Below are 27,770 nucleotides of genomic sequence, written 5' to 3' on the forward strand. Positions count from 1 at the left end.
ATTCATCCTGGAGTCAATCCTGACTCCAAGATCCCTCTCTGCCTCTGTGCTGCCGAGAGGGTCAGCCCCTAACCTATAACCATAATGCTGGTTCCCTCTCCCCAGGTGCAGCACCCTGCACTTGTCCTTGTTGAACCGCATCCTGTTCAGATCCGCCCACTTCGCCAACCTATCCAGGTCTGCCTGGATGCGGTCCCTGCCTGCCAGTGTATTCACTTTACCCCACAGCTTGGTGTCATCAACGAACTTGAACAGGGTTCTCTCCACATCCTCCTCCAGGTCGCTAATGAAGATGCTGAACAGCTCCGGCCCAAGGACTGAGCCCTGGGGGACTCTGCTGCCCACACGCCCCCAGGTTGACATGGACCCATTCACCACCAGAACTGCTTAACATTTGAGCAGCTCAAAGTGCAACAAATAATAAGGTGCTTAATTCAGATAAATCACTGTTCCGTGGGTGTGATAAATCAGACTGTTCTGTAGGTATGAGATCACTTAACCTCTCCTTCTTGATGCAGTGCTAATCCATTTTGTATCAGGTGATTGCAAACCCTTGTACTGTCAGAGGTCATTGACCTATTTTAGAGAAACTTGTGAAGGGCCTGTGCAAGAGGGATCCATCTGTGTAATGGGTGAAAACTCATTCCTAAGGTAAAATAACAAGATGGATAGCTGCCTACACATATGTCAGGGGTGAACACCAGGATCTAGGGGAGCAGCTCTTCAGAAAGGTACCCCTTGGGAGGATGAGGTCCAATGGGCACAAGCTAGTCAAGGAAAAGTTTAGGTGAGACAAGAAAAAACTTTTCCATCTGGGTAACTAGAATCTGGAACACATACTCAGTAGAGGTGGTGCAATCACCATCCCTGGCAGTGTTCATGAGGCTGGACAAGCACCTCATTGAGCTCATTTGAGCCTAATTACCTCCTGCCCACAGCAGGGGACTGGACTTGATGATCTTACAGGTCCTTTCTGGTCTTTTTGATTCTATGATTCTATAAGAAGAAGGCTGCAGTGATGAGGGAGCCCCTAATAAGCCTCCATATGGCCATTACTGTCAGAGCACTAAGTCTACTAAAACTATGGATGTTGCTGCCCTGTAGGAGTCTGATCTGGAAAGTGTGGGCCTTGACCAGATGAAGACTAGGAAACAGAAGGTACACAGGTAACAACAATGCATAAGTACCAGCTTTCACAGAACAATCCAGGACGTGGGCTGGGGCTTGCCACAGGTCACTGGCAGCAGTAGTCTATGCCAGTAAGCAGTGGTGTGGCAATACACCAATTGTACTTAGCTCTGCTGATAGAGTAAGGTGTTGCATGGTGCTATTAACTTTCCAGGGATGGGAAATGTTGGCTAAGATATCACCACTTTTCAACCTACAGGTGCAAAGGTCAGGTTTCAGGGCCTCTGTGGACACAGCTGGGGACAGTCCCAGAAAATTTGGGACAATTGGTTGCTTTCATTTGCTGTTAGCTGAGGGATACAAACTTTGTTTTTCAAGGTGGGTTCACCCTTCTCAAAGTAAAGAAAAAAAAAGATCTAAAGAAAAGAAAAGCTTATACCTGGTGCATGACAAAACCTTGGGGGCTTATCAAAACAGTCAAAAATCAGTTACTTTGGGCTGCTCAATTACCATCTTTTCTGGTGTATATGGTGGGTTTCCCTCTGCCCCCTACCCCCCATGTATTTTTTAAAAATCATTGATCACATTGTGGTCAACTTCTCTGAAAATCCTTCCAAAAATTTATTCTGTTTTGGCAGCGTGTCAAATACACATATACTTCTTATACACTAGAAAATACAGTAAAATTCTACAACGGCCTCATTAGTAAGAAGTTACAATAGTCTTTGCCCATTCTGAAACCAAGAAACATTTGTGGGACAATAATATATGTAAACAAAAGAATGCAAAAACCCTCCCTAGTTACCTTCCGAAAGTCTGCAGCTCATAAAATGAAAGAACAGTGGGTTGTAAAAGAGGCACCTACTACTACTGACTTGCACCACCTCTGGCCCACATTAGGAAGCACCCCAGTGTGCAATACAGTATATGCTAAGTCTGATGTGATGCTTCTGTCTTGGAGCAGCTCCAGGCTTGTGCCTATAAGCTCTCTGTCTTGGACAGGCTCATGCCTTGTGCCATGGTAGATACCTGCATTCTGGGGGTTAGAATGCATGGAGCAGCTGTGCCACTTCACTGCAACACTCCCTAGCGCAGTCCGGGAGCAGACAGACATACCTTCACTTTATAGTTGAACCCACAATGACAATAGAAAGCCCATTACATAGGAAAGGTGTCATCAGTCCAAGGTGGAAAAGGGCTCTCTATCCAGCTATATATTGTATTAAGTACAAGGTGAAAAGTGCTGTGCTATTTGGGTTAACATAAGTAAAACGTAACCAAATAGAATTAAAAAAAAACCAATCCGAACTGGGAAAACAGCCCCCAGGAGCTCCGGCAGCTCCCCAATAATATGGCTGCTGAGACATAGTACTATGAGCCGGCCAGGCTTGGGAAAGGACGTCATGGCATCAAGAGGCCGATTCCAGCTGTAGCCCCCAAGGTCTGGAACAGCCTGCCATCGGAGGTGGTTCAAGCACCTACACTGAACACCTTCAAGAGCAAATTGGATGCTTATCTTGCTGGAATCCTATGACCCCAGCTGACTTCCTGCCCTTTGGGCAGGGGGCTGGACTTGATGATCTTCTGAGGTCCCTTCCTCGTGCCCTGGGTGCTTGTGGGACTGACCGTGTCTGTCGTGGGGCCTGAGAGAGACTGCTGCAGGCCTGGCTGCTAAGCTACTGTGTTACCAGTTACCAATCAATCATGATTCACTCAGGGACCAGCTCAATACACTGGACCTAGCTAATGTAGCTAGTTAATTGCCATCAATTAGCACCTAAAAAACCAGGCTAAGGGGAGGAAAGAATCAATATAGACAATCAACTGCCCCAAGGCAGACACAGTCTTGACACGAGTTTTGTCTGTCAGCAGCCAGGGGTGCAGGGCCTCAGAGTCCCACGGCACCGATCTCCTCGACAGCTGGCAGGCATCGTGGCCTTAGCAGGGGCCACCATCCCTGCAGCTGTCACCCCACTGCGCCTTAACGCGCATAGTGTTACTTATGGCATGAGTTTTGCTTGTCCACAGCTTGAAGGGCAGTTCCCTTCAAACCCCTGCACTGATCTTCTTGAATCTTGGCAGGTTTTGTGGCCTCAGCAGGAGCTAGCAGCCCTGCAGTTTTGACCCCCTCCCTGTGTTGTAACACATAGACATGACAGGAATTTGGCTTTCAAGAATTTGGGATGGAGTTCCTCCCAAACCACTGCACTGATTATCTTGAAACTTGGAAGGCTTCATGCTCTCTGCATAGTCTACCACCCCAGAAAATTTCATCCAAGTAGGACAAAAAACAACAAAGTTATAGATATTTTATTGTTTCCCTGTTATACCCTGTGGTTGGATCTCTGAGACAGCTCCAAGGTGGCTCCGAACTGCTCTGGGAAGCCGAACGAGGCAGCGCTTCGACCTGGACATGCTGCTTTGGACCCCGAAGCGTCCGAAGCTTCTCCAGATCTGAAGCTCTTTCTGAAGCCTTGCGCAGCCCTACGGTATGAATCACTGGGTGAGTTGCTTTTGGACTTGATGGTTTGTCCCAATGGCTGCAGGGCAGGACAGGGATGCTGACCGGGGAAATTGTGGCATCCCCTTCATTGGGTGTTTGCAAGAAGAAGCTAGAGAGGCATCTGCCTGTAATGTGTTAGGAATAGCCTACCCTACATTTGTGCAGAGGGTGGACTAAATCAGCGTTTCTCAACCTGTGAGTCGCAAGAATATTTCAGAGGCTCATGAACAAGTGCCAGAAAAAAGGGGCCAAAGCGGGAGTTTCCCCGTGCAGGCTGGTAGAGTTCCAGCCTGCAGGTGGCTGCTTGGGGCATGGCAGTCAGGATCGTGGGAGCAGCCCCGGCAGCTGGATGAAGGTAGGTGTACGGGGAGCAGGGGTTGCAGGGCCAGGGCTTGGGGGCTGTTGGGTTGGGAAAGGCTGTGTGTGTGTGTGTGTGTGTGTGTGTGGGTGGAGGGGATGAGTGTGTGGGGGAGCAGGTGCCTAGCAGCTCTGGGGGAAGGTGTCCGGGCACTGAGCCTGTGGCAGGCCGGAGGAGGTGGGAGGGTTGGTGCTGTGGGTCAGGCGCTGGCAGGGCCAGCAGGGTGTAGGTTGGGACAAGCCGTCAATCTTTGCAAATGGGTCCCAGTATGAAAAAGGTTGAGAACCACTGGACTAGATGACTCTTGAAATCCCTTCCAATACTACAACTTTATGAATATGCTTCTTCTCATAGGGGGTGACTTGTCAAACAGAGCAGTAGTCAGAGTTGCTAACCGGTCTCCATAAAAATAGGATAATTTATTTATCTGTTGATAAGCATAAATTTGCGTGGGACAGCCGGGTACATGACAGGCTTCTGCTTAAGCTACTGCAGCAAGTTTCTCAGCCAGGTGCTGTTAGCCTACCCAGCACTGATCAGCCTTGCCCCAAACTTTCACCTCTGCTTTGGTCTGGCAGTAGAACATCTCCTCCCCCTATGCCTGCTGTGCCCAAGTAGAGTCTAGAAGAGGTTGTCATGTTTAGCCAGACAACATGCAGGAGGCACGGCACGTTGGATTGCTGACTCTGGACGTATGAGGATAAACTCTGCAGAGTGGGGAAAATTAATGAGTTGCATGATGATTCCAGCCCAAGAACAGATGGACATAAACTGGTCAAGGATAAAGCTGAGCTGGAAATTAGATTGCTTTGGTGATTAGAAAACTTCAAGTTCTAGAGCAGCTTTCTGGCTTGAGCGGTGGGACCTGCTTTTAAGAAGGAGTTTCAACAGATTATGAAAGGGATTATTGTGTGACCCAGTGTCATAGCTGATCCCTTCCAGCCCCATGTATTGGAAGCATTTCTGCCCTTCTTACTAGCCAGCTCAGCAGGAAAATTCCAAGACTGGACAGGAGTAGCAGATACCATCACCAGATAGGGCTCTTTCCAAATGTCCAGAGTGCCAGGCTAGGCAAATGCTGTCTTAAACTGACCTAAGAAACAGCTGCAGCTGGAGGATGGAGCAAGCAGCCTGCCATTTCCCACTAGTCTGAGTCTCATAGTTGGTATACTTGAAGCTTGGAGTCATGAGATTGGGCTAGCACTCAGCTTTTGCTTTACTGCTGCATGCTGTGGATCTGATAACATGAACCGAGAGGTCCAAAAACATCTACATGTAATTTCTCTGTTCTTGATTTTTAAGCCAATCTCATAACACATGGAACCTGATTCATAAATTTCTGAAAACTTGGATGTGGTGACACTGGGCTGATTTTAAAGGCAAAACACAGGTGAATTAGTACAGCTATTCAGGCTTTACCCACCACACTTTTCTATAAATGCCGTGAAGCATGCTAAATTTGGGCATACAAATGTGGCTGCTTCAGAAGTCTGGAACAGGTGAAAGCTATACTCTGAATGTAGCAGCCTGCTACTGAATGTAGACAGGCTTCAGCACTGAAATCTTAGATCCGTAGGGTTGAAAGGGACCTCAAAGGTCTTCTGGTCCAACCTCTGTACAAATGCAGGATTGCTACTCCTAAACCAACCCTGACCAGTGTTTATCTAACCTCTTCTTGAAAACCTTCAGCAAAAGAGATTCTGCAACTTTCCTCCATAACTTCTCTCATCAGTCTGTCCCAGGGCCTTACTGTTCTAACAGCAAGAAAGTTTTTTTTCCCCTGATATCTAATTTAAACCTACTTTGCTACAATTTGAATCCATTTCTACATGTCCTGCCATCTGCGTCAAAGAAGAAAAGTTGTTCTCCCCCCATTTTATGGCTCTGGCTCTAAAATAATTAAGTGCTCAGGAGTAGGAAAATGACTTTTGTGGTGGATATACAGGAGTGACTGAGGAGGCACTCAGCCAATCTTTAAGAAAAGGAAAAAGAAGTGTTTGAGGAATTATAGACCAGTCAGTCTGACCTCAGTACTCAGAAAAATTATGGAGCAGGTCATCAAGGAATCTATTTTGAAGTCTCTTGAGGAGAACATGGTGATTAGGAGCAGGATTCAACTAAATCAAGTCATGCCTGACCAACCTCATTTCCTTCTATGACAAGGTGATAGACTCCATGGATGGGGAGCCGTGCATGTGAAATACTTCAGTTTTCACAAGACTTTCAACATTGTCTCCCATGACATTCTCATTAGTAAGCTAAGATAACAGTCTAGGTCAGGGCAGCAACCTACAGCCTGCAGGCCCAATGCAGCCTGCAGAGCCCCAGGGCTTTACCTATGTCTGCCCCCATGCTGGGACTAAGCAACTAGGCCAAAGCTGGGCAACTTCTATTTGTGCCTGTGCTTCCCCTGCTATCTAGCTTCTTCCCCTGGCTGTGGCATGCACACAGCTTCTAGCCTATGTGGAGCTGCATGGGGGCCAGGCAGCTGGAAACTCCATCCCTGATGCTGCTTCTCCCTCCCCTCTCCCCCTTCCTTCCCACCTTTTCCAGCTATGGCACAGAAGCACCAAGGGTGCAAATGCAGCTTCCAGCTACCCAGCCCTTGCACAGTTCTCCACCAAGTGGTAGCTATACCCATGCCAGGGCTAGGGAGTGGGGGTGGGGACCGGGAGAAGTAGCAGCTGCCTGGCCCTGGCACAAGTGCAGGTAAAGCTTCCCACTTCTGCCACCTGGCTGTGGGACAGACTGGAACCAGGTTATTCCAGCCTGTAGCTTGAAATGGTTGCCAGTCTAGATGAAACTGCTGTAAGGTGGATACATAACTGGTTGGATCATCATACTCAAAGAATAGTCACCAATGGCTCCGTGTCTAATAGCTACAGGGTATTGAGTGGGGTCCCTTAGGGGTCTGTCTGGGGCCCAGTGTTGTTTAGTACCCCACAGACGACCCCGCTTCACCCGAAGAGGACCCCCGCGATCGGATTTTATAGACTGAGACGCTTCCTCCGAGCCACCTTCTCCACCATTGCGGACCATGGTAACGGGTTTGTGTGTACCTATCTCCTTTCTCTCTCAGCGTCAGTGGAGGAAGTGTAGATGTAGAGTGATGCTAGGATGAGGAGAAAGGGAAGCCTCAGGTGGCGAGAGCAGAAGGGAAGGCTGGCTATAGCAGGCAGTGAATGGAGGGTGGGAGCTCAGAGAGATGCTTGGAGGAAAAGGTGGTATGCCTGGAGGTGGCACCAGCCTATCCTTAGTCAGATAGGTGACTGATGTTGGTGAGTTGAAGAGCCTGGCAAGGTAGGAGTCTCCTGCCCAGGCTTCAGGGGGCATCTCTGCACCCCAAATCTTAAAGGTTTACCTGTCAATCACTGGGAAGCCCTGGGGATTTTCCCCCTGCCCATGTGTATTTTGCTCATGTTTTGTTCCTGCATCCTTTGCTGGATTAGCTGTCTAAAGCCTTGACATTGTCCTGACTTGACACACAGGATGGAATATGCGGTGGGGAAGGAGCCTGAGACCTGGTGAAGGCGCGTGCCAGACAGCAGTGTTTTTAGTCAGCACCTGGAGGTCTAGCAGCCTTGGGCTTCGACTTTTTTGGAGAACAATTCCTGGCAGGGAATGATTTGGTGAGATTCAGAGGTCTGGAAAAAGAAAAAAACTTGTCTTGCAGAGAAACACCCGTGAGGTGGCACCATAGTACTTGTTTTTATATCAGCCCCCCTCTCCTCCCAGCCAGAGGTGGGGTTGGCACTACCTAGGCGTCGTAAAGGGGCACAAAGCGAGCTGACTGTCCCTTACATTTTATTTTTATTTGCACTGGAGTTTTACACAGGGCTTTATTGTAGTTGCTGTAGCCGAAACTGTCTCCTTTTTTTCTTAGAGACCTGAGGAAGGGTATTTGGTATTTGGAAACTCGCCCAAGTCTATTCCTACCATGAAGTTGTTCTAATAAAAGATACCACCCACAAAAATCCTTAAAGAGGCACAGTAATTAATAGCTTGGGGAGGGGGGTGAGATACAGCTCAGCCCTGGCTGCCCTCGTTGGGGGAGGGAAAACACCACCTTGTCTCCGTAGAGCATGTTGGTGTTTTTGTTGGACAGAGACTAGTCTACTGAATTCATGTATGGAAAGCCGAGGCTGATCAGATCCAAGGATATGTGGCTGCTATTGAAGTCCATTTTGGTGAGGAGGGGACCTCTGGTATGTGCGGTGCTTACAGGCAATCAGAGGCTCTCAAAAGGCTATGTATTTATCAAGTGCTCTCTTCATTGCATTCAATGCTGCGTAACTATTTCCACCCCTGGTTGTCCTCAGCACCAGATACCTGTATGTCCTGCAAAATCTCTGTGGGCTGACAGGTTTGGGTAAGAAGAATGTATCTGGTTTCTTTCTCTTCAGCTGAGGGGGTTGGCCACAGGGGAGCAGATAACTCCTGCCTCCTAGCAGCTGCCCTCCAACCAGGTACACATTAACAGGAGATGCTCTATCTTCCCCACTAATCTAGCTGGAAGACCTGTATACTCCTTCTTTTCCTTGTCTGGGATCCTGTTATCTTCAGTCTCATTGGTGTCCCTCTGTGACTTCATATCCCCTTAGGGGCACAGCCGTCTTTCCACATGTGGTGGACTGGCAGGTTCCCCTCTGTGGCAGAGCACTCCTTGCTCACAGGACAGATTTGGAGTCTTCAATACCTCGACCCCTGGGAAGGCGTGGACATTGTTAATGCAAGCTCTTCCCTGCTCTTCTGGGAAAGGCTCTGCTGGTGAGAAGGGTATTGGTCTCCACAGCCCATTTGGCCTGTGGCTCTGCCAGCCAAGGAGGCAACAGTCAGGTCTTTGGAGTATGAACAGAGGAACTGGATGGAGACCCACCCACTTGTTTACCACCAAACGAGCTGGGGAAGACTCTGGTAGGCTTGCTTTAGGATTCAAAAGGGCACCCTTACTTTGAGACTGTAAGTAAGATACCCTTATTTTGGGACTGTTGGGCCTAAGGTCATGCCTCATTAAGGTTAATTTTGGACATGGGGTTTCAGAGAGACTGTTGCCTGGGCAGGGTCTCTGCTCCAAGTATCTTCTGTTAGTGGTAAAGAAGGCCCCTCACTTTATGAAAGAAACCACAGCTTTAATTTGGCTCAGGGCAGTTGCTGCTCCTAGGACTTCCTTAGTGGATGAAAACCATGAGTGTTGCTTTCTGACAGGAGGCCAGGATCAAATGAATGCCCTTGTGCATATTGGGCACTTACACACATGCAGGGAGGCTGCTCTGACACATTGTAAATCCAGGGTGTAAGAGCAGACTTGATTTATCAGAATAGCATTAACTTAATTTATCATAGGTACATTAGCAAGTTTCAGATTAACAGAGAAATTACCACACTCCAGCAGCCTCCAGTGTCACGTGTATCAGTGTCTCTGCACTGAAAAATGGTGGTGGGGTTTTGAAAAAATGGCTGTGGGGCGCTTTGAACTAAAGCTTGCTTGACAAGCCTCGCACAGCTTGACAAGCTTTAGTTCAAAGTGCCCCACCACCATTTTTTCAACACAGGGCTGGAGAGAGGCACAAGTGACACTCGGGTGCCTTTAATTAGCACAGCTGTCTAATTAAAGTCCCCCACCACAATCCAGAGCACATCTATAAATGCCCAGTCTCACTGGAAGGGTACACTCTGCTTAGCTTGTAGCTCTTCACTTTCCTGTGAGCTTTGGGGAACTAAAACAACTGCAGAGCTAATGTGATTTATTGTCTGGCCAATGGCAGCAGTGTGATGGCACTAGTTTGCCATGGCATCTGCAAGTAGACCACGGTCTCTTTTCATGCCCATGATCAATTTTTACCATAGCTAGATGCTCCTATGGAAGGAACGCTTTCAGAAGGGGTATGTTTCAGCTGGGCAGCAACTATGAGTTGTGCTGTTGTGTGAGAATCCAAAATGGCTCCAGCTTTAACCCTGAAAGAAGCAGAATTAAAGGTGAAACAGTTTTGCTCCTTGTGAATCATTCTCAGCTTGTTCACATCCAGCAGTTAGAAGGTTCCAGTGGCTGCCCTGTTGAAATGGCTCCAAATGTACATGGGACCACATCTGCTGGGTTCTTGTTCAGCCTCAGGACAGGGTGCCAGGTACTGCTTGTGCTTTTCCACAGGTGTGGCTCCTGCTACTCTTTAGAACAGTGCCTACCACCTGGCCTCAACTCCTGCTGTGCTCTGGAGTTGCATTCTGCTGATTTGGTGCAAATCTTCCAAGTCTGACACATCACACAATTCTCCTGTGACAGCAGGAAACCAGCTAGGACCACACCTGCTGGAGCAGACATCACAGTGTTTGTGAACAGGTCCCAACCACTTCCACAACTGCAAAGGAAGAAGTTTGCAAGAGAACCACCTCTGGAAGGTGAAGATGGGGAGGGACCTGCCCAGGACTGTTTCTGCCATCCACAGATAGAAACTCAGCAGGTCTGGTCCAGAATGTTATCTTCTCGCTAGCTCACAGTGGCTGCTGAGAAAAGGGGGCAGGGAAGGATTGCTGCTCCTGAGCTGTGAAAACAGGGGCTCCAGCCAGATCTTGCACAGACCAGCTGGTGAGCTCAGATCTCATGTCACAACCCCGAGCTTCCAGCAGCTGACATGTCAGTGAGCTCAGAGAGCTCACTGTGCATGCAGTGCACAGTCAAAGAGGGGTGCAATCACACCACCACCCTCTCCTGGATCTGCCCCTGCCTGATGGCCATGAAATTGGTGACTCTGCTTACTAGGGAGGGTGCAAGGAAGGGTTGGCAGATAGATTGGTGATGTGGTTGGTGACAATGTTAGTTTGGAAGGGTCAGAAAGCTGTGGCAGGTTGGGTTAACCCCCATGTTCAAGATAAGGAAGTACCCAGGAGAGTTGGAAGCTCCTAAGAGACAACTGTCTCCTTAGAGCTCTGTATCATTTGCAGTGCTGGTGTGGTCTTTTCTTGAGGAATATGATTTATCAGAATAGCATTAACTTAATTTATCAGGGGTACACTAGCAAGTTTCAGAGAAACATCTAATGATGGAAGGGTTTCAAGGAAAGTCTTCTACCTGTCCTGAGTTTGGCTGTGGTCACGGGTGCAGAGCATGGGTCATAAGAAATAGTGAGAGGCCTAGAGAGTGATCCCTTTTATGCAGGTATAAATCCAGGATTTACCAGCTGTTAGGGACACTACTGACTCATGTGGGTTTAAATACAGAGTAGGGAGTCTGGGCTACCATGCACAGCTGATGTTTGTAGATTATAAGGGCAGAGAGGACCCCTGTGATCTCTCATCTGGCTTCCTGCCTAACGCTGTCATTGGTCTTACATTGTTTGAACTATGGTGCAGCTCTTCCCTGGTAATTTGTTGCAGTGATTATTTACCACCACTGTGAATTTGTCTAGCTCCAACTTTCAGCCCACAGGACCCTGTTATATCTTCTCTGTGAGACTGAAAGGCCCATTATTTAGTTCCTTGGATTATTTAGTATTGAGATCCTGCAAAGTAGCTGAATTTCCGGAATCTCCTGCTATAAAGCCTGTCTTCCAGTTCTTTGCAAAGCAGGGTATATTTGCACCTTACAGACTAACCAAAGTAGGTGTATATGTAGCACAAGCTTTCGTGAGCTGCAGCTCACCTTATCAGATGCAGGTGAAGTTCTCTGGTCATTCTCAGGACTCTTCTCTGGACTCTCTCCAGTATATCTACATCCATTTTAAACTATGGACACTATTCCAGAAGCGGTCACACTGGTATCAAACCAGTGATAATATAACCTCCCTGCTCTGACTTAAGATCATCTAAGGTTGATAATGGTCCATTTAGCTACGTGTCACACTGATTACCCACTATTAACTGCCCCCAAGTCTTTTTCAGGGTCATAACTTCCCAGGATAGAGTCCCCATCCTGTCAGTATGGCCTTCACTTTTTGTTCTTTATTATTCAATCTTTGTGCTTTGTTCAGGGTTAAAGTTAGAGCTGTTTTGCTCCTGGCTTTTGTGCACTGTTGGACTGTAACAGCTGCTGTGAAGTTCCCTTTTGAAACTGCTCCAAGGGTCAGATTGCCCATGCCCCCAGAACTTTACAGTAGGTTGTGCTGCAATCCATATTGGCTGCTTGTGCTCAGTTTACTCGGTCATCCAGACCACTCTCTCGCAATGACCTGTCATTTTCTTTACTTACCAAGCTCCCAGTCTCTGTCATCTGCATATCTTTTTTGGAGGTCATGTTACTAAGTTTGGTGCCATGTCTAAGCTGGTTGTATGCCATTGGTGTCCTGTGGTTGGCTATTTGGTCTGGGTGCTGACATGCTGTAACACAGCTAGCTAGTACATCCATTTCAAATACATCTTTCCCCCAAGTTTTCTTTACAGAGTCCCTTCTCCTGTGGACTAAGAAAGAAGAGAATACCAGACACTGATGATTTGATCCTGGGCTTTTCCCAAACACCAGTACTTACCTGTGGAGTTCAGCCTGATTTTGCGGGGCCTGGTACTTGGGTAGGAAGGGAACCTATAGAAGCTAGACAGAGGGCAAATAAAGTTTCAGAAACAACCTGTTGAGATCTAGCGAATATGCAAATTCAAAGCAGATTAAAGCAGGAAGTAGAGCTTTTATATCAACCAGAGCTGAGATAGAAGGAAGAATTTTCTCTACCCTCTTCTCAGCACCAACCAAAGAGATAGGAGCTCTTCCTCTGTTCACTGTATGCAGCAGTGCTGGCCCTTTAAGGCAAATTCCCAGCTCCAGTATTGCAGTCAACCTAGATACACTGCAGAACAGGAGGCATGCTTGGAGTTAAAATTACAGAGGATGCTGAGTAATATAGGGGCATAGCATGCTGGGAAGTGGCAGAAGGTATAAGTAACTCTTCCTTTGTTAGAGACTAAGAAGGAATTGGAGTTTTTCCATGGAAGAACCTGGGCAGGGGCTGGAGCCACTTGCCCAAAGTTCAAGATCACAGAGGCAGCCTGGGAGAGGTGTTTTGGACTCTGCTGTTGATGTTTAGCTTCATTGGGTTTTTTACAGTCCCTAGCAAGGGAGAAAAGGGAAAGGGTCTCAGACCAGGGCCTGCATAGGGCACTGCACTTTTATCAGCTTTACTGTTTCTTCCCCATGTTATCAGCTTGCGCTTCCAATAACCAAACAGACATGAACCTGAAAGGGATTGCTCCAACTTTCATTTTATTTTCTTTCCAAAGTAGAATTGCAGGAGGGGAAGGTGCGCAAGAGGGGGGTTGGTTTGTTGCAGAAGGGTGGGGGGGGAGGGAAGAGGGAATTCTTTGGGTGTACATTGGCAAAGGAATTCCTATCAGACTGGAAATGACTTATGCACTTATGCGCTAAAGCATGGCAGGCAGAACGCTCTGCTTTGGTGGACATGCTTGGGTTTTCATCCTTAAGGTCTACTTCAGAGATTGTTCCATGTATAAAACAAAAAAAGTATATTTTATATATATATATATTTGTGTGTGTGTGTGTATATATAAAATATAAACACACACACAGTCTACATTCCCTACAACTCCCAGTCCCTAAGGGCTTCAAGTTGTAATGGCCATGCATATATCTGCAGTATAAAAATGTATGCTGACTGAGCCAGGGCCTTCCTTGCCAGGTTCAGGATTGGCCACATGATAAATAAGTGGGAAAGATGCCTTTATATGACATCAGACAGCTCTCACACATTTGTGTGGTCAACCAAGCACTGAGTGGCTGTGCTATTTTGCCTCAGTCCCCGGCTGCCTCCTGGAGCTGTACCATCTGGTTGCCTATGCTTTAAACAGGAATTTTTGATCCAAGGGCAGGGAGTGAAGAACTGTTAGATCTTGGGGGTTAGATTGAAATGTGCTCAGTCCTGCTGCCCAGGAGTTAGGAAAACTGCATGTCATAGGTTTCTATGTTTCCAACTGGGTTTCCAATGGACAGTTTTGGTTGTTTTACCGGGGGGGGAAAGACGGTCAAAATTCACCATACGATAGTTAGACAAGTCTTCATAGAGGTCTGTCTGCCTGTCTCTCTCCTGCATGACATACCCCATTTTTTAGGGCAAAAGGTCTCCTTTTGTCAGGCTTAGGTCAAGTCCCCGATGGGCAGAGAGGGCAGTCCTTCATACAGGCCTGTCCACAGCATATTGGCAAGGGCTCAAGTTGGAAGCTGCCGTCTGCACTGCTGGGTAAGTGAAGTTAGCATGCTGCTTGGCCTTCAGCCTCAAGCTGGCCAGGCTGGAGTTGCATGTGTCCCTGTACATGTAGGGGCTGGCAGTAGAGGCATAAGGACAGGCACTGGATGAAACAGCAGAGTTGAGGCTTGGGCTGTTGAGGTTGTTGATGTTTCCCAAATTGTTGAGGCTGGAGCCAGGTACTCCAGTCACTGCTGAGGGGACCATGGAGGAAGGCATGGTCATGGAGGCAATGGAACTGGGTGGGGAAAACATGGGCTGGGAGGAAAGGGGGCTGACATTCATGGAGTTGAAGAAGGGGAAGCTCTTGGCTGACAAGGGACTGGTGGCAAGGCCCTTGGTAGCCCAGTTGTTATATGAGTAGCTAGAATACATGTCATCATAAGGCTGCATCAGTCCATTGAACTGGGCTCCAAAACTGTTCTTGCAAAGTTCTGCCTGTTGGTTCCTTTCTCGTTTCCTCCATTTGGCTCTGCGGTTCTTAAACCAGACCTGCGAAGGAAGGAGAGAGGGGAAGGGGGTCACTGTGATTATTGGCAGGGAAACATTCTTATTCATCCCTTATCCTTCCTTTACCAATCCAAGGATATTGGGAGAGGGATTGAGTGGAATGAATGAAGGGGTTGTAAATGGGAGGTGTTCAGTAGAATTCATGAAAGAAAAAGCTAACTGTATATCGGGACAGGTTGCTTAGTGATGTCCTGCTAGGTGGTGGAATGATCTTCCAATGAAAGTGGATAGGAGCCACAAAATCAAACAACCGAGTCTGCAATATAGGGGATAATCATGAAATGGACATTGTCATTGTGTAAGGTGTTTTCTATCTTTGAGTCCCATCATGATTTACAGTGTAAATGTACTCATGCACCTCTACGGTTTCTATAGATACCCCAAAGAGTGAATTTACACCAAAGTAGTGAAAAATTCAGCAGGCTCTTTCAAAATCCCCCCTTCTGGGCTCTCAAAATTTTTGCTGATTCTTTGACTGTAATGGAGATCTACCAGAACCAGCTGGAAATTTTCAGCAGAGATTCTCAGGAAGTCAGAAAACCTCAAACTCTGCTCTGGCGTGTGCCACAATTTAATAGAAAGATTATCTCAGAGTCACTCTCCTCTTTTATTTGCAATCATGTCACCCACCTTGCTGTGCATTCCCATCATATATCAAGTCTAGCAGTTGTTTACATGGGCAAAATATTATAAAATTAGTTGTTTACATGGGCAAAATATTATAAAATTAGCTACAACCTACACCCCTATCAAATTAGTTAGCCTTTTTTCCCCAAAACTGATCTAGTGATTGGAAACCAGAAGGAAAAGTTTTAACATGTGACTGGCTAGGTCTTTGTAGGCTATAAGCAAGTGCTCTGAGGAACACAGTTTGAGGACCGTACAGGTGTGAGTATGGCTACAAATCTGTTTTTGTCTTTTTTATCTAAAAAAATTATCTTGGTTTGTGGGTTTTTTGTTAACTTTGGCCTTCATTAGAAAAGGGTGAAAGATTATTAAATAAAGACTAAGATACAGTAAACCCAAAGAATATAGAAGTTGATTTTAAAAACTATAAATGGAACCATGTGAAAATAAAAAGTCTATATATTTTTTTCTTGGATTGTTGATACTATCTTGGATTAGGAAGCCTGGAAATTTTGTTGTGTTTTAAATATGATTTGCTTAAGCAATAATGCAATTTACTTTTGGCATTTTTGTCAAGTTTGGATGGTGAAGCAAGTTTCTAATGCATTTCTAATTAGTTCTCCTTCTGGGTTCTTATGCTTTGGGCCTGTGCTGTTGTTTGTTTGGATCTTTAAGAATTACGGCAAAAATATTGCCTTGTCATGAGTGAGGGGAAGCTGCAGATTTCAGACTTGGATAGAATCATAATAGGCTGAAGATTCAGTTTTAAAGGTAGGTTTCCTGCTCAAGGATTGCAGTAAACTCATTGGGTTACATCAACTGAGCTGTGAGGAGCTGTCAATCCTACCTTAGCCAGGGTAGGAAGCTACTTCACTTCTTTTTTCCTTCTGCACTTCCCTTTATCTCCTGCCCTGCGAAAATCTCTCCCTTTTGCAGTATGAGTGGACCCGAAGAGGGCTCAGAGGGTCCTAATTCAGGGGCTTAGGGATCATCATTTCTATCACCTTAGCATATAGCACTGGCCTCCCCCCATGATCAGTGTAGATCTCTCTCTCTTCTACAGCTCTGCCTGCTGAATGCTCAGTGCTAATGAAATGTCTTTTTCTAATCACAGTTGCCTACTCAGCACCTTCTCCCTGACCGCCACCTCATATTTCCCTTGTACCCATCTGTCTCCTTCCTTCCTGCTCACCTGTAATCCATCATCTGCTTTCTGTTCTCCCTACTCCAAGTCCTAATGTATCTTGCTTAATTCTCTCCCACTGCCAGGATCTCGACATTTTCTTAACCCTCACAACAAGACAAATCAGCTGCCCTTTCCCCTCAGAGCTTAGCTTCTGCTCAACTAGAAATAAAGGGCGATGGCATCCATCTTTGCTGGAGAAGTCTCATTTTTCATCTCTAAAATTTAGAGGCTTGTCAGCCATCTTCTGAAGGCATGTATGACTTCACTCTTATTGACAGTCACAGCAACTGGGAGCCATTTTGGAGAAAGGCAAAACAGTCACCAGAAATTTGTAAGAATTTCCTTTAAACAGCCAAAATCTCCTGAGAGTCAAAAATCATGAGCTAGCAATGAGCCCTTGTGTTCTGAGAACTAATTCCTGACAGGAAACAGAAACCTGCAGCCTGGACCAAAGTAAAATACTGAGCAAAAAGAACTAAAAGGATTAAAAAGAAGGGGAGAGGATAGAATAGGGAAAGGACAGAAACTGGCACTTGGGGAAATTGGGATGTAGGCAGTGTAGAGAGACTAGGGCAGGGGTCAGCAAACTATAGACCACAGGCAAGATCCAGCCTGCAGAACCATTTGATCGGTCCCACAGACGTGGTGCTTTGGCAGTTGCTTTCCCATGTCATCACACTGAAAAGTGGCAATGATGGCTGGGTCCAAGCACCTGCCCACCTGCCTCTGACCCAAACTGGGTCACTCTGGCCTGTCACTTGAACAGTTGCTGACTACTGGTTTAGGGGATGAGATGAGGGAGAGATAAGGATGCTGTTAGTTTGTATTTATAGAAACATCCAGAAGGCACTCGCAAGACTGGAGTCCTGACCCTATATAATGAATTAGTTCTGCTGCAAAGAACTTCCCATTTCAGTCCACATGATAAAGGAGGGGGCAAGGAAGGAAGGCATAGAGAAAGGCAGTGACTCGTCCCAGATCACTCCACAGACACGTGATAGCATAGGGAATAGGCCTCTCGAATCCTAGGCGAACACCTCATCTGTTGGGCAAGGCCGTTGTGAGGCAGGGGAAGTTGTGAGGTAATATGGGTTGACCCCAGTACTTTTTCCTGCCATGGCAGGGGGTCGGATTAGATGATCTACTCAGGTCCCTTCCGACCCTAGAAACTATGAAACTATGGAAGAGACTGGGAAGAGGCACGGGGAATCAGAGCTGAGGAGAGACAGCACAGAAGCGAAGACAGCGAGGATGGGGAAAGGGAGGGAGAAGAGCACGGGGGCGGTGGCAACAGTCAGGGCACAGAGCATTACAAGTGTGAGAGGGGGAACTCCATGAAGTGTGTTATGGCACCGGGTTTCTTCCCCAAGGGCCCTGGACTCTGAGCAGCAGAGAAACCTCCCTCCCTCACTGTTCCTCCCCCGGGAAATATGTTGGCATGGAGGATGCGCAGCTTCCTGCTTGTGGGAGAAGATGCCCCGTGTTGTTAGCCTTGGTGAGATTTCCCTCATGAAGTCTTGCAGAAGTGAGCAGTTGTTCCTGTGAACGGGTGACTGAGGCCTGCTGAGTGCTAGGAGCAGATTCTGGGGGTTTATCTCAGAATCTGGCAAAGCCTTTACTGGGCTGGCTTGGGGCTGGCTGCAGAGCTGGGATCCAGTTTCAATCCAGTTCCCCAAGCTCTGGCTGTGTTGAGGGTGGGTGGAGTGGAAGATGAGGAGTGGCCATACCCGGACTCGTGCCTCAGTCAGATTGGTCCAGACTGCTATCTCCTCCCTGGTGCTCATGTCTGGGTAGCGGTTGCGCTGGAAGGTGGCTTCCAGTTCTTGGAGCTGCTGGCTGGTAAAGTGAGTCCTCTGTCTTCGCTGTTTCTTCTTCAAGGAGCCATCCTCAGGGTTGGAGTCATCAGTCTGGTTCTGCTGGGACTTCTCTGTGTCTGCAAAAAGCAAAAGGAGGAAATCTGTCAGAGCTCTTCTAGGAGACACCTCTCACCATTGTGGTACAAGCACCTGCAGGCTTCTGGCCTCTGCATCCAATTCCCAGGACACTGGTGCATCTTACTGCCATATCACCATCTTCCCAGTCCCTATAATCTAGGTGCAGGCCCCTTGCCATGAAAAATGTGTAGTGAGCTTGCATTATTACCTGAGAGTTGCTATGCAGAACCTCTGGTGACGGCTCACCTAGGTTCATCTCCCCTGGCTCACCTGCCACCTGGTGGCTAAGCTCTGTAATAGCACCTACCAAAGACCTACAGTGGATGAGCTGATCTGGTCTTTATTACGGAGTAAATTTACTAAGGGAGACAAATCCAGGGAAAATGCATGCCTAGGCATGGTGTTGGGTATTACACCCTGAAACTGAGTTTCTCTTGTCTTGCTGGCTCAGCCTTGCAGCCACACAATGAACCTCCACTTTGATGCACAGAAGCATCCAAAAACCCTCTTGTCCATGCCCAACATGCCCTGGTTTTGTAGGTCGTTTATAAACTGACACAAAACATTGCATAGACATTCTCCTTACTTTTGCTTCAGTTTAAGTGTTGTTCATTACCGTTAAAATGTCATCTTCATAGACATCTTCCAGCGCACAAGCCTTAAACAACCATGCTGCTGTGGCTAGACTGCTACTGATACCCAAGTAAGCTAGTTTAAAGTTAGCTCAGATCTCTCTCCACTATGCTGAAGTCATTTCAGTGACACTGCTGTAGACAAATCAAACAAAGATAAGATTCCAGCAGTCATCCTCTGCCCTACATTGCAGTCAGTGCAACTGCATGCCTTGTGAAACAGGACAGAACAGGAATGTCAAATCATTGCTATCAAGAGGTAACTTAAAATCAATATTTGCATCATTTGTGGGAATTGTAACCATTCCATGGGAACAGCAGAACATGGGGGAGAAAAAAGCAGCATACTGTACATTAAAAATCTTCTCCTGTGAGCAATGACAGCACTTCATTTTAGCAAGACACTTCTGGGGAAAAATAAATGACTGGGGAAAATAATAATTGTCAAAGGGCAAAAGGAAGCTTCTTTCTTTTAGGGCAGTTTATTCTCTAATTGCTCACTAATGACCAGGGATCCTGGTTTTCTCTGATTTAAAAAAAAATCCCCAATTTTCAGATTTAAAAAAGTAACCCCAAATCCACATTTTTCCATGATTAAAATGAAACACCACTCTGGGGAAATGGAAAAATGTGGATTTGGGGTTACTTTTTTAAATCTGAAAATTGGGGATTTTTTTACATCAAAGAAAACCAGGATCCCCGCTAATGACACTATAGGCAAATCTAGAATTTTGAAAAGGCAGATGGTGTGATGCCTCATCACATATAAAACATCACATATTTTTCTCCAGTTAAAAATAAACTAGAAGCTTTACTAATATGCTAGGAGCCTCAGGCTGTATTATTCAGTTTAAAATGGAATAAAAATATAATTGCCTTGGAATTAGTTGAATACAATTTTCAGGGCTGTGAAATCAGAGCTTCAAGGGCAGCTAAGGGACAGCAGAATTGCAGAACAAAGGATGGCCTGATTGGCAGGACATCAAGACCATTAAAAGGAGAGAGGGTTTTTAACACCTGTGGAATGAAGAATTTAGAAGGGATCAGATGATTCTAATATAATTAAGGGCTTAGTCCCTCTGTCTGTCTGTTGGTAATGCTTCAGCGTTTTGGACAGGAGGCAGTGCAGCAGAGTGCCACCATGATGGCAGGGACAGAGTGGGGCCTGGCCCCTCACCCGGCCCTGCTTCCCGGAGGCGGTGGGAACATGGGGTGGTAGGTGGTGGTGCTCCATCCCTGCCTGCCCTCCCCTGCCCTGTCATTCCTAACAGGCAACTGGCTAGTAAAGGGGTTTTCAACCTTTTTTAACAAGTGTACCCCTTCTGCCTCAAAATTTCAGCTCATGTACCCCTTTATATTGTTCTCTTGTTTTTAAGGCATGGGGCAGGGGTAGGCACTGCACAGCCAGGGCAAAGTGCGGGATGCAGCCACAAGAGCAGGTTATCCAGGGGGCATGGGGGGAGGGAGGGGGGCAGCTCCTGTTGCTGTATGCACCCTGGTCGAAGCCCAGGGAGCATGTGTCCCTGAGATCTGTGCACAGGGCAGAGGCAGCTGCTGCTGCAGGCTGGACTCTGCACCCCACTGTCCCAAGAGCTGTGCAATGCCATGTGCCTTGCCACCAGGCAGGCAGGGGACACACACCGCCTCCCCCAGGAGGTAAATATGTGTGGGGGAAGGGGTGGAGTGGGGCCAGATCAAGACGGGAGGAGGGGAGTGTCTCTGTGCCCACTCCCAGAAGCAGGGCCAGGGGGGTGATGGCAGTGGTTCCTATCTGCAGGCCACACACATACCACCCGGATGACTAGATGTGGGGAGGAGGACGCTCACACACAGTGGCTGCCGCTGCCACTGCCACCATCGCCACCCTGCACCACAGCCTTTGGCACACCCTACGCCACTTTCTCACGACCAGTCACACATGCAGCTCCATGGGCTGGTGATAGGCCTCACCCCTGGCCAATCACAAGCTGCCTGTCACCAGCCCACAGAGCCGTGCATGTGACCGACTGTAAGAAAGTAGCACAGCAGCAGTGGTGGCACAGGGTAGTGATGGTGGCAGCGTGGCTGCTGCATGCAAGCCCCCCACAATTCAGCTGGCCGGGAGGCGCATGCGCAGCCCCGCAGAGAATCACTGCTGCCCTTGTCCCCCCAGCCCTGTTCCTGGGAGCGGGCACAGAGAGCGAGCTGAGGTGCTGGGCGGGGAGGCGCTGCACTGTATTGCATGGAGCTGGTGACACCCAGTGCATCCCTCCCCCAGGTAAGAAGCAAAGTATGGGAATGCGCCAGGGGAGACACCTGCGCTCCATCCCTGCCTGCGTGTAACCCCTATGGCCTTTCTAAGTACCCCTAGGGGTACATATACCCCTGGTTGACAATCCCATGGCTAGTAAATGATAATAAACCATGAAGTCCAGTGACTCCCTCAGCACTGCCTGACTAGAAATGCTGTCGCTACTGCCAGGCAGTTGGTTTGAAACTTTGGGACAATGAGGAATCAAAGGGGATGCAAGCGCACCACTGCACCTCCCTGGAGCCACCCCTGTACGGCTCTTTCCACCTTCCTTGGGAGCATCTGATTCTGGCCACTGTCTTGGACAGGATTCTGGATTAGATGGAAGTGCCAGGTCATAGAACCACAGAAAAATGAGGCTGGAAGGGACCATGAAAGGTTACCTACTTCAACTGCCCTTCTCAAGGCAGGACTGTCCCTCTCCACATTAGGCATTAACTTTTCAATTTTAGCCACAAGGTACGCAGCCCAGCCAACATCCTTAAATGAGTGCAAACCACACTTCTTTTGCTTCATAGCTGAACACACTAACCAGCTGTGCCACAGAGATCAGTGCTCATGTGTTCCTATCTTCTCCTTACTTCTTCTGGAACAGGAATTGTGCTTATGGTGCTATACCTGTTGTTAATTGTCTTCGCAGGACCTGTTGAAAACTCTGAGATTGGAACCCCATTTTACTGGGCATTTCAAAGGTCAGATCTATACTGTGAGGTTTTACTGATATGGCTCTGTCAGGTAAGACAGGGTTTGGCAATGTTTTTGGGACAAGTGCCAAAAACACCCCAATATCAACTTGTAAGATGTTGGTGTGCCAGGGGCAAACTGTAGGGAAGCCACGAGGGGCCTCATCCTTGTTATGGTAGCACAGCCCTGGCCCCTTCCCCACTATCCGCCCCAAGCCACGCATGCACTTGTCACCAGCAATGAACTGGGATGGGACTCTGCAGACCTCCGTGCAGTGTGCCACCTGCCATGGAGCCTATGTTGTGGCAGTGGAGCCCCAGCCCCTTGCCTGCTGTCTGCCCTGAGGCACACGTGCTAAGCAAAATGCTTTCACATGCCATGCTCTGGTTGTCAACCCCTGAGCTAGGACCATGAAAAATTTGAACCCCTTTAGACCACACTGATAGCAAAAACCATGGTGTACATGCAACTGTGCCAGTCAAGTGCTTTCATTGGCTTAGTTTCTAGTAGAGTTGTAGCTCTGATGGGTAATGTATGTCAGCGGGACAGATAGCACAGCAGCCCTACCAGCATAAAAACTTCTCTTGGTATACACAGCATCTCCGCTAGAGGGCTCCGCTGTCCCCATAAAGCCCCCAGGTACAGCAGCAGAGGCTCTGAAAGTATATACCTGTCTTAAGCAAGTCTTCATCCCTGACAGCTTCTGCCTTTATCAAGGGACCCTCAAACCCTTTTCTGTGGTATCATTTCATTATGAATATTCTCCAGTGCCTCCTGTACACTACCGCTGGGAACACCGCCTCCCCCCACCCCTTCCTTAAGCATGTACAAGGGGAGCAACGCAGGAAAATGTCATGTTAGTGACAAAACAGCCTTTGTCAAGATAAGTGATATTTTCCAAATTAGAAATCATTGCTCAGGGACAGGGGAGAGCAGAAGCTGTATTTGGGTTTCAATGAGAAAGGACTGTTTTGTATGGGTACAGAATACTATCATAAGTGAAACAAGCAAGTAGGAAGAGAGAGGTGTTTACTGTCATATCTGTTTCTGGGCTGTCCTCTAACTCAGGGATCAGCAACCTACAGCTGCAGATCAGATCTAAGCTGCAAAGTGATTGGATCCAGCCTGTAGTCTGAGCTAGCCCACAGCAAGCAGCTTGTCCTGGAGAAATCCCCCTTTTCCACCTTGCACTATGTCACTGACCCTCTATAGCACACCTCTCTGCAGCCCTTCCTGCTACTCCCTCTTGCCCTCTACAGTAGGCTCTTCTTACTGCCACTGCTGAATTTGCCCCTCTCTACTGCTGTTGGGGACAGGAATCAGTGGTGCACATCAGAGGCACTGGTGCATGACAGACATGGCAGTAGGTGCATTGGAGACTGTGGAGGGGTTCAACAGCTGGGTCACAAGCAGTGGCCCACTATAAAAGGTTGCTAACCTTCGTGTTAGTCCTCTAAGCTAGTATACTTGTTAGCATATAAACTCTGTGCTGTGAAGAAATGCCATGTTGCTCCCAGCCCCCTCAAACAGAACCAGCCCATAAAGTGGTAGCATAGTTTCCTGTATGCTGCCTCTTCAGCTACTTCTAACGATGGGATATTAGTTGTCTCCATGGCCATGTAACCCAAGGCTTCTTTGCAGATGGGGACATATTCATAGACATAGAAAGTTGATCATTAAGTACTCTGAGGCTTCCACAGACAGCCCTAAACAGGTGTCTGCTCACAAGAGCCTAGACCAGTGATACAGCAATGTCTCTATATTCTGTCATCAGACTGGGATTCATCTTTTTCACTTGTTGCTGATACTTAGGAGACTGGAAACGTGGAGGGGGTGTCTTAAGAAATCAAAATATACAACTGAACAAACAAGAAATTGCTCTAGTCTGCCAACCTATAAACATTTATACGGGGGACATCAATTCGTTAGGGTTCTTGGAAGCAGGTTGGTTTCTCTGTCTCATCCCATCCTAAACCCTGTAGGGGTTCTATCCTGTCTCCCATGGTGTAAAATAGCAGAAGGAGGATCACTGCATAATCAGCTTCCTTCTTAGTGAACTGAAACGTGCCAAAATGTAGGCAAAGCTAACAGTGGTCCATATGCCCTGTTCCCAAAGGTTCCTCACTTTCTAAGTTAAGGGGTTTGAACCAGGAAGACCAGCTCTGCTACTGAGAAAAGCAAGGAAGCACATGCCATTGAATCCTCTCTTTCCTAGTGTCAAGCAGCCCAAGATGGAGTTACACTACAGCACGTTTCCTCTTCCACCCATCCACCAACTGAACCCTCAAATTTGCCTGTCTAGCTCTCACTAAGAGGAGGGCGTGTACCACTGTAAGTGGGAGTCGGAATCAGCCCTGTATGTAAGTAGGGCCAGCTAATGGTCAGTGTTCAAAGGACAACTTTATTTCTAGATTACTGTTTAAAAAAGAACTGGAGATACGCATGCGTGTGGATAACTGAGCCTCTACTAATAATCTGTAAGAGGATGGGAAATATTTTACATGCTTTACTCCCCCCACCCCCACTCAATAAAACTACTGTGGTTTTAGCAGAAATTAGCTGCTCAGAGCTAAGAAAACAACTCAGTCAATTAATTAGAAAGTGTATGCAGAGATGCAGTGACTTCACTTCTGTTTGAGGATCCTTCACTATTAATACTTCCAGCCCAAAGCAGGAATAGAATCCACTCTGTTTAGTGATTTGCCCAGCACAGGGGAACTCAATTGAATAATTATGCCAATTTTAGCTATACCAGCATAATTTCTTGTGGGCACTAGTAAACTTCCTCATGAAAACATGAGTCCTATGAATAGGACAGCACTCTGGTCACACCTGTATTAGCAGGTAGCTGTAGCTTAGATGCGAGTGCTCTAATTTGTAGAGGTAATAAGCACTTGCAACTCCCACTGAATAGGTCCTGCAGAAAGCAAGCATGTGGTCACATCATTAATGACCACACTATGTTTTACATGCGTACAAGGGGGATGAAATTAAGTCACATGGGTAACTGCCATTCTGGCATTTGCTAACTCTAAACCCTTGATTCTGAAGCTTTATATTTTCTCCATTATGTTTTCAATTTCTACATTTTATAAAAACTTAAAAAAGCATGTTGTCCTCCGCTCTAGAAGATCATCATCAGAGCTTGTATCTACAGGGCCCTAGCAAAGAACCGCTGCCTATTGAACTGTCAGGGTAAGTGACAGAAAAGAACATTTTCCGTTCATGCATAGATCTGCCACTAGAGGGTGGTGAAGATGCATTTTACCAATGGGTTTCTCCTATATTTGTTAGGCAGCAAAGGAAGAGTGGGACTCAGGAATAATGGTTCAGTTCCAGATGATGCAGAGAAGGGTGATGGACAGGCACCATACCATACTCAACTCTACTGTTCTTCACTCCTATTAGAATAACTTCTTCCTCCTTCCGAAATATCAGCAGGAGAATTTCTCTGCTTTCAGTTCAGGTACTTTCCCTGCAATTGTTTAATAAGTGAAAAAATCCTTAATCCCTTGAAAGTGTAGCTTGGGGGCATGTTTGGTCATCCTGCTGGGATGGCATGTACACAGTGCAGTCACATGTAGGAACTGAGAGAAGTTGGAGTGTGCCCAATGCAGATGCACTATATTGATAATTTAGCTGTTAAACCCTTACAACTCTGAGCACACTTTTCCTATTTAGAGGCTTATAATTAGACCAGTTTGAAACAGTTTTCCACCCAGATGGCATGAGCGCATCTCTGACACCAGTGCTACTCCCTGTGAAACTCTGCATCCTTGTTTGCTAGGGCTCTTCCACCACACAGCTGTGAGACTATTTGATGAGAGCACAACTTTTCCTTGCAACTTTGTTCTTGGAAGTAGCTAAGTCTGAAAGGTTAATCCTGGAGCAGACATTTAACATGGAAATTTCAGCCTGAACAAATTAAGTGAGGCAAAATTATAAGCACCTGATTAATAGCTACAGGTTGTACTGCCACCTGTACTAGCTATAATTATATTTACAGCTGGGTGATTCAGGCAGTGTCTGCTTCAGCTCCCTTTTGTAATGCAGTGGTGCATCCACAGTACAGTCTTTCTGAGCAAAGACATTGAAAGCTTGACATGAGCTTACCTATCTCCTAAACTGCCTTCTACGAAGCTACAAGTTACATTTTCTCTTGCTTTCAGGTGACTAGCTATCCTTTCCATCATAAAGGAAACATAACATTTAATTAATAGATTCCATCCAACCCTTAATCAAATGCTAGTTCCAGCTTGCTGCTGCCCAGGACATTGAAGCACAAGGATAAAATTCCACTTCAGAGGCAGGGAAACCAAGGCACAGAGAGAAAGAAGCCTGCCTGAGGTCAAAGCAAATCAGTGACCAAGTCCTGAAGAGAACCCAGAATTTGGAGTCCGCTGCTTTAACTTGTAGACCCTAAACAAAATGGCTAACCTAGAATGAACATTCACCTGTCTTCAAGGACAAAAGGCACATTTCCTTGGGGAGAAGTTGCTAAGGCTTTTTTCAGCTGAAATTGAATGGAACTAGGCAAAATGTATGGAAGGAACAGACAACTTGCAGCAGAGTAGACGTGAAGAGATGACAACCGAGGTATGAGGATAAACAGATATAGGCAACTGGAAGCAGAGTAATTTAAATAAGGGGGGTGGGAAATGACAGTCTGTAGCTTTCTGACTTCCTATTAGCTTCATTTCATAGAATTGCTCTGTGCATTATATTAGTGATGACAATCTAGATATATAAAAAAAAGGTTGAGTAATTAACACAGAAGTAGAAGGGAGTATAGACTCTTGGATTGTTTTCAACCACGATAAATGCCTTTCACCCCAAGAGCCTCTGGACCCAATATAAATAACTTCCCTTTTACCAGGGATTCAAGAATCCTTTGAAGTGGAATATATTTAAGAAAATTAGAGAGCTTGAAGGACCGGGGTAGTGAATTATGTAAGGAGGTATGGGCTGAAAAAGTAAACCAGGTGCTAAAGACAATTTATTGAACCTGGATTGAGCATCAGGGATAAGGAAAAGCAGCATCTTCCTGGGATAATGGGAAGACTACGAGTTAGTGAACTTGAGCAGATGGAAGGAGTGAGGTTTTTCTCCCTCAACAACATCTGCACTTAACTTTGGGACTCAGCTGTAAGGTTCACTTGGCTTATATCTTGTCCTCTCTCCTGCCTTTTCTGTCCAACGCCTAAGAAGCTTTACTTAATTGAGATCCCTTGAGCTAATTGTGCAGGTGCTGCTCAAATAGGAAAGATCACAGTTAAGAGCTAAATGGGGGGGAAGAAGAAAGTAATTTAAATCTGAAGTTCTCTCTAGGAAATTGGCCAGGTGTGGGTCTCCCGAAAACATTTAGACCCCCTGCATCCCAGTAACTAGAGGCAAGGTATTTGGGGATGGGGGAGGAATGTTTTGGGAGCAAGCATAAGAGTTTTAGCACCCTTTTTTTCCTGAAAGGGTGAGATAGGGATGATCCTGTCTCCAGCAAGCAGCTCGCTTGATGATGGCCTGAGATCTTTTTGTTTGACTGTGATTAAGCCAAACCGCAGCCACCCTCCCGTGGGTCCCAGGCCTCTTGTAGGCTGCCAATCTATTAACTGCCCCGCCCCCCAGTGCCTGGCGGAGGGGGCCGGACTCGCGAGGAGCCGCAGCCCGGGCTCGGGCGCCGCTGGGGGATGCGCGGCGCGGGCGCTCAGGCCCAGGCGTCGGGAACCAGCCCTGGCCCGTG

General features: G+C 47.0%; 1 protein-coding gene across 1 annotated transcript in view; it reads right to left on the bottom strand.

The window, feature by feature from the left end:
- Nucleotides 1–13,159: 13,159 nt before the first annotated feature.
- Nucleotides 13,160–27,770, bottom strand: part of PITX3 (paired like homeodomain 3) — a 32,836-nt gene continuing 18,225 nt past the window's right edge. The window contains exons 3-4 of the mRNA XM_019502492.1: nucleotides 18,221–18,426; nucleotides 13,160–14,662 (exon numbers count right to left, since the gene is read on the bottom strand). Of these exons, the coding sequence (XP_019358037.1) occupies nucleotides 14,099–14,662; nucleotides 18,221–18,426 (770 nt within the window). The 3' untranslated portion in view covers nucleotides 13,160–14,098. The remainder of the gene's footprint in view (nucleotides 14,663–18,220; nucleotides 18,427–27,770) is intronic.

The sequence above is a fragment of the Gavialis gangeticus genome, unplaced genomic scaffold (assembly GCF_001723915.1).
Source record: "Gavialis gangeticus isolate Ggan-Ray unplaced genomic scaffold, GavGan_comp1, whole genome shotgun sequence".
Classification (NCBI taxonomy): Eukaryota; Metazoa; Chordata; order Crocodylia; family Gavialidae; genus Gavialis; species Gavialis gangeticus.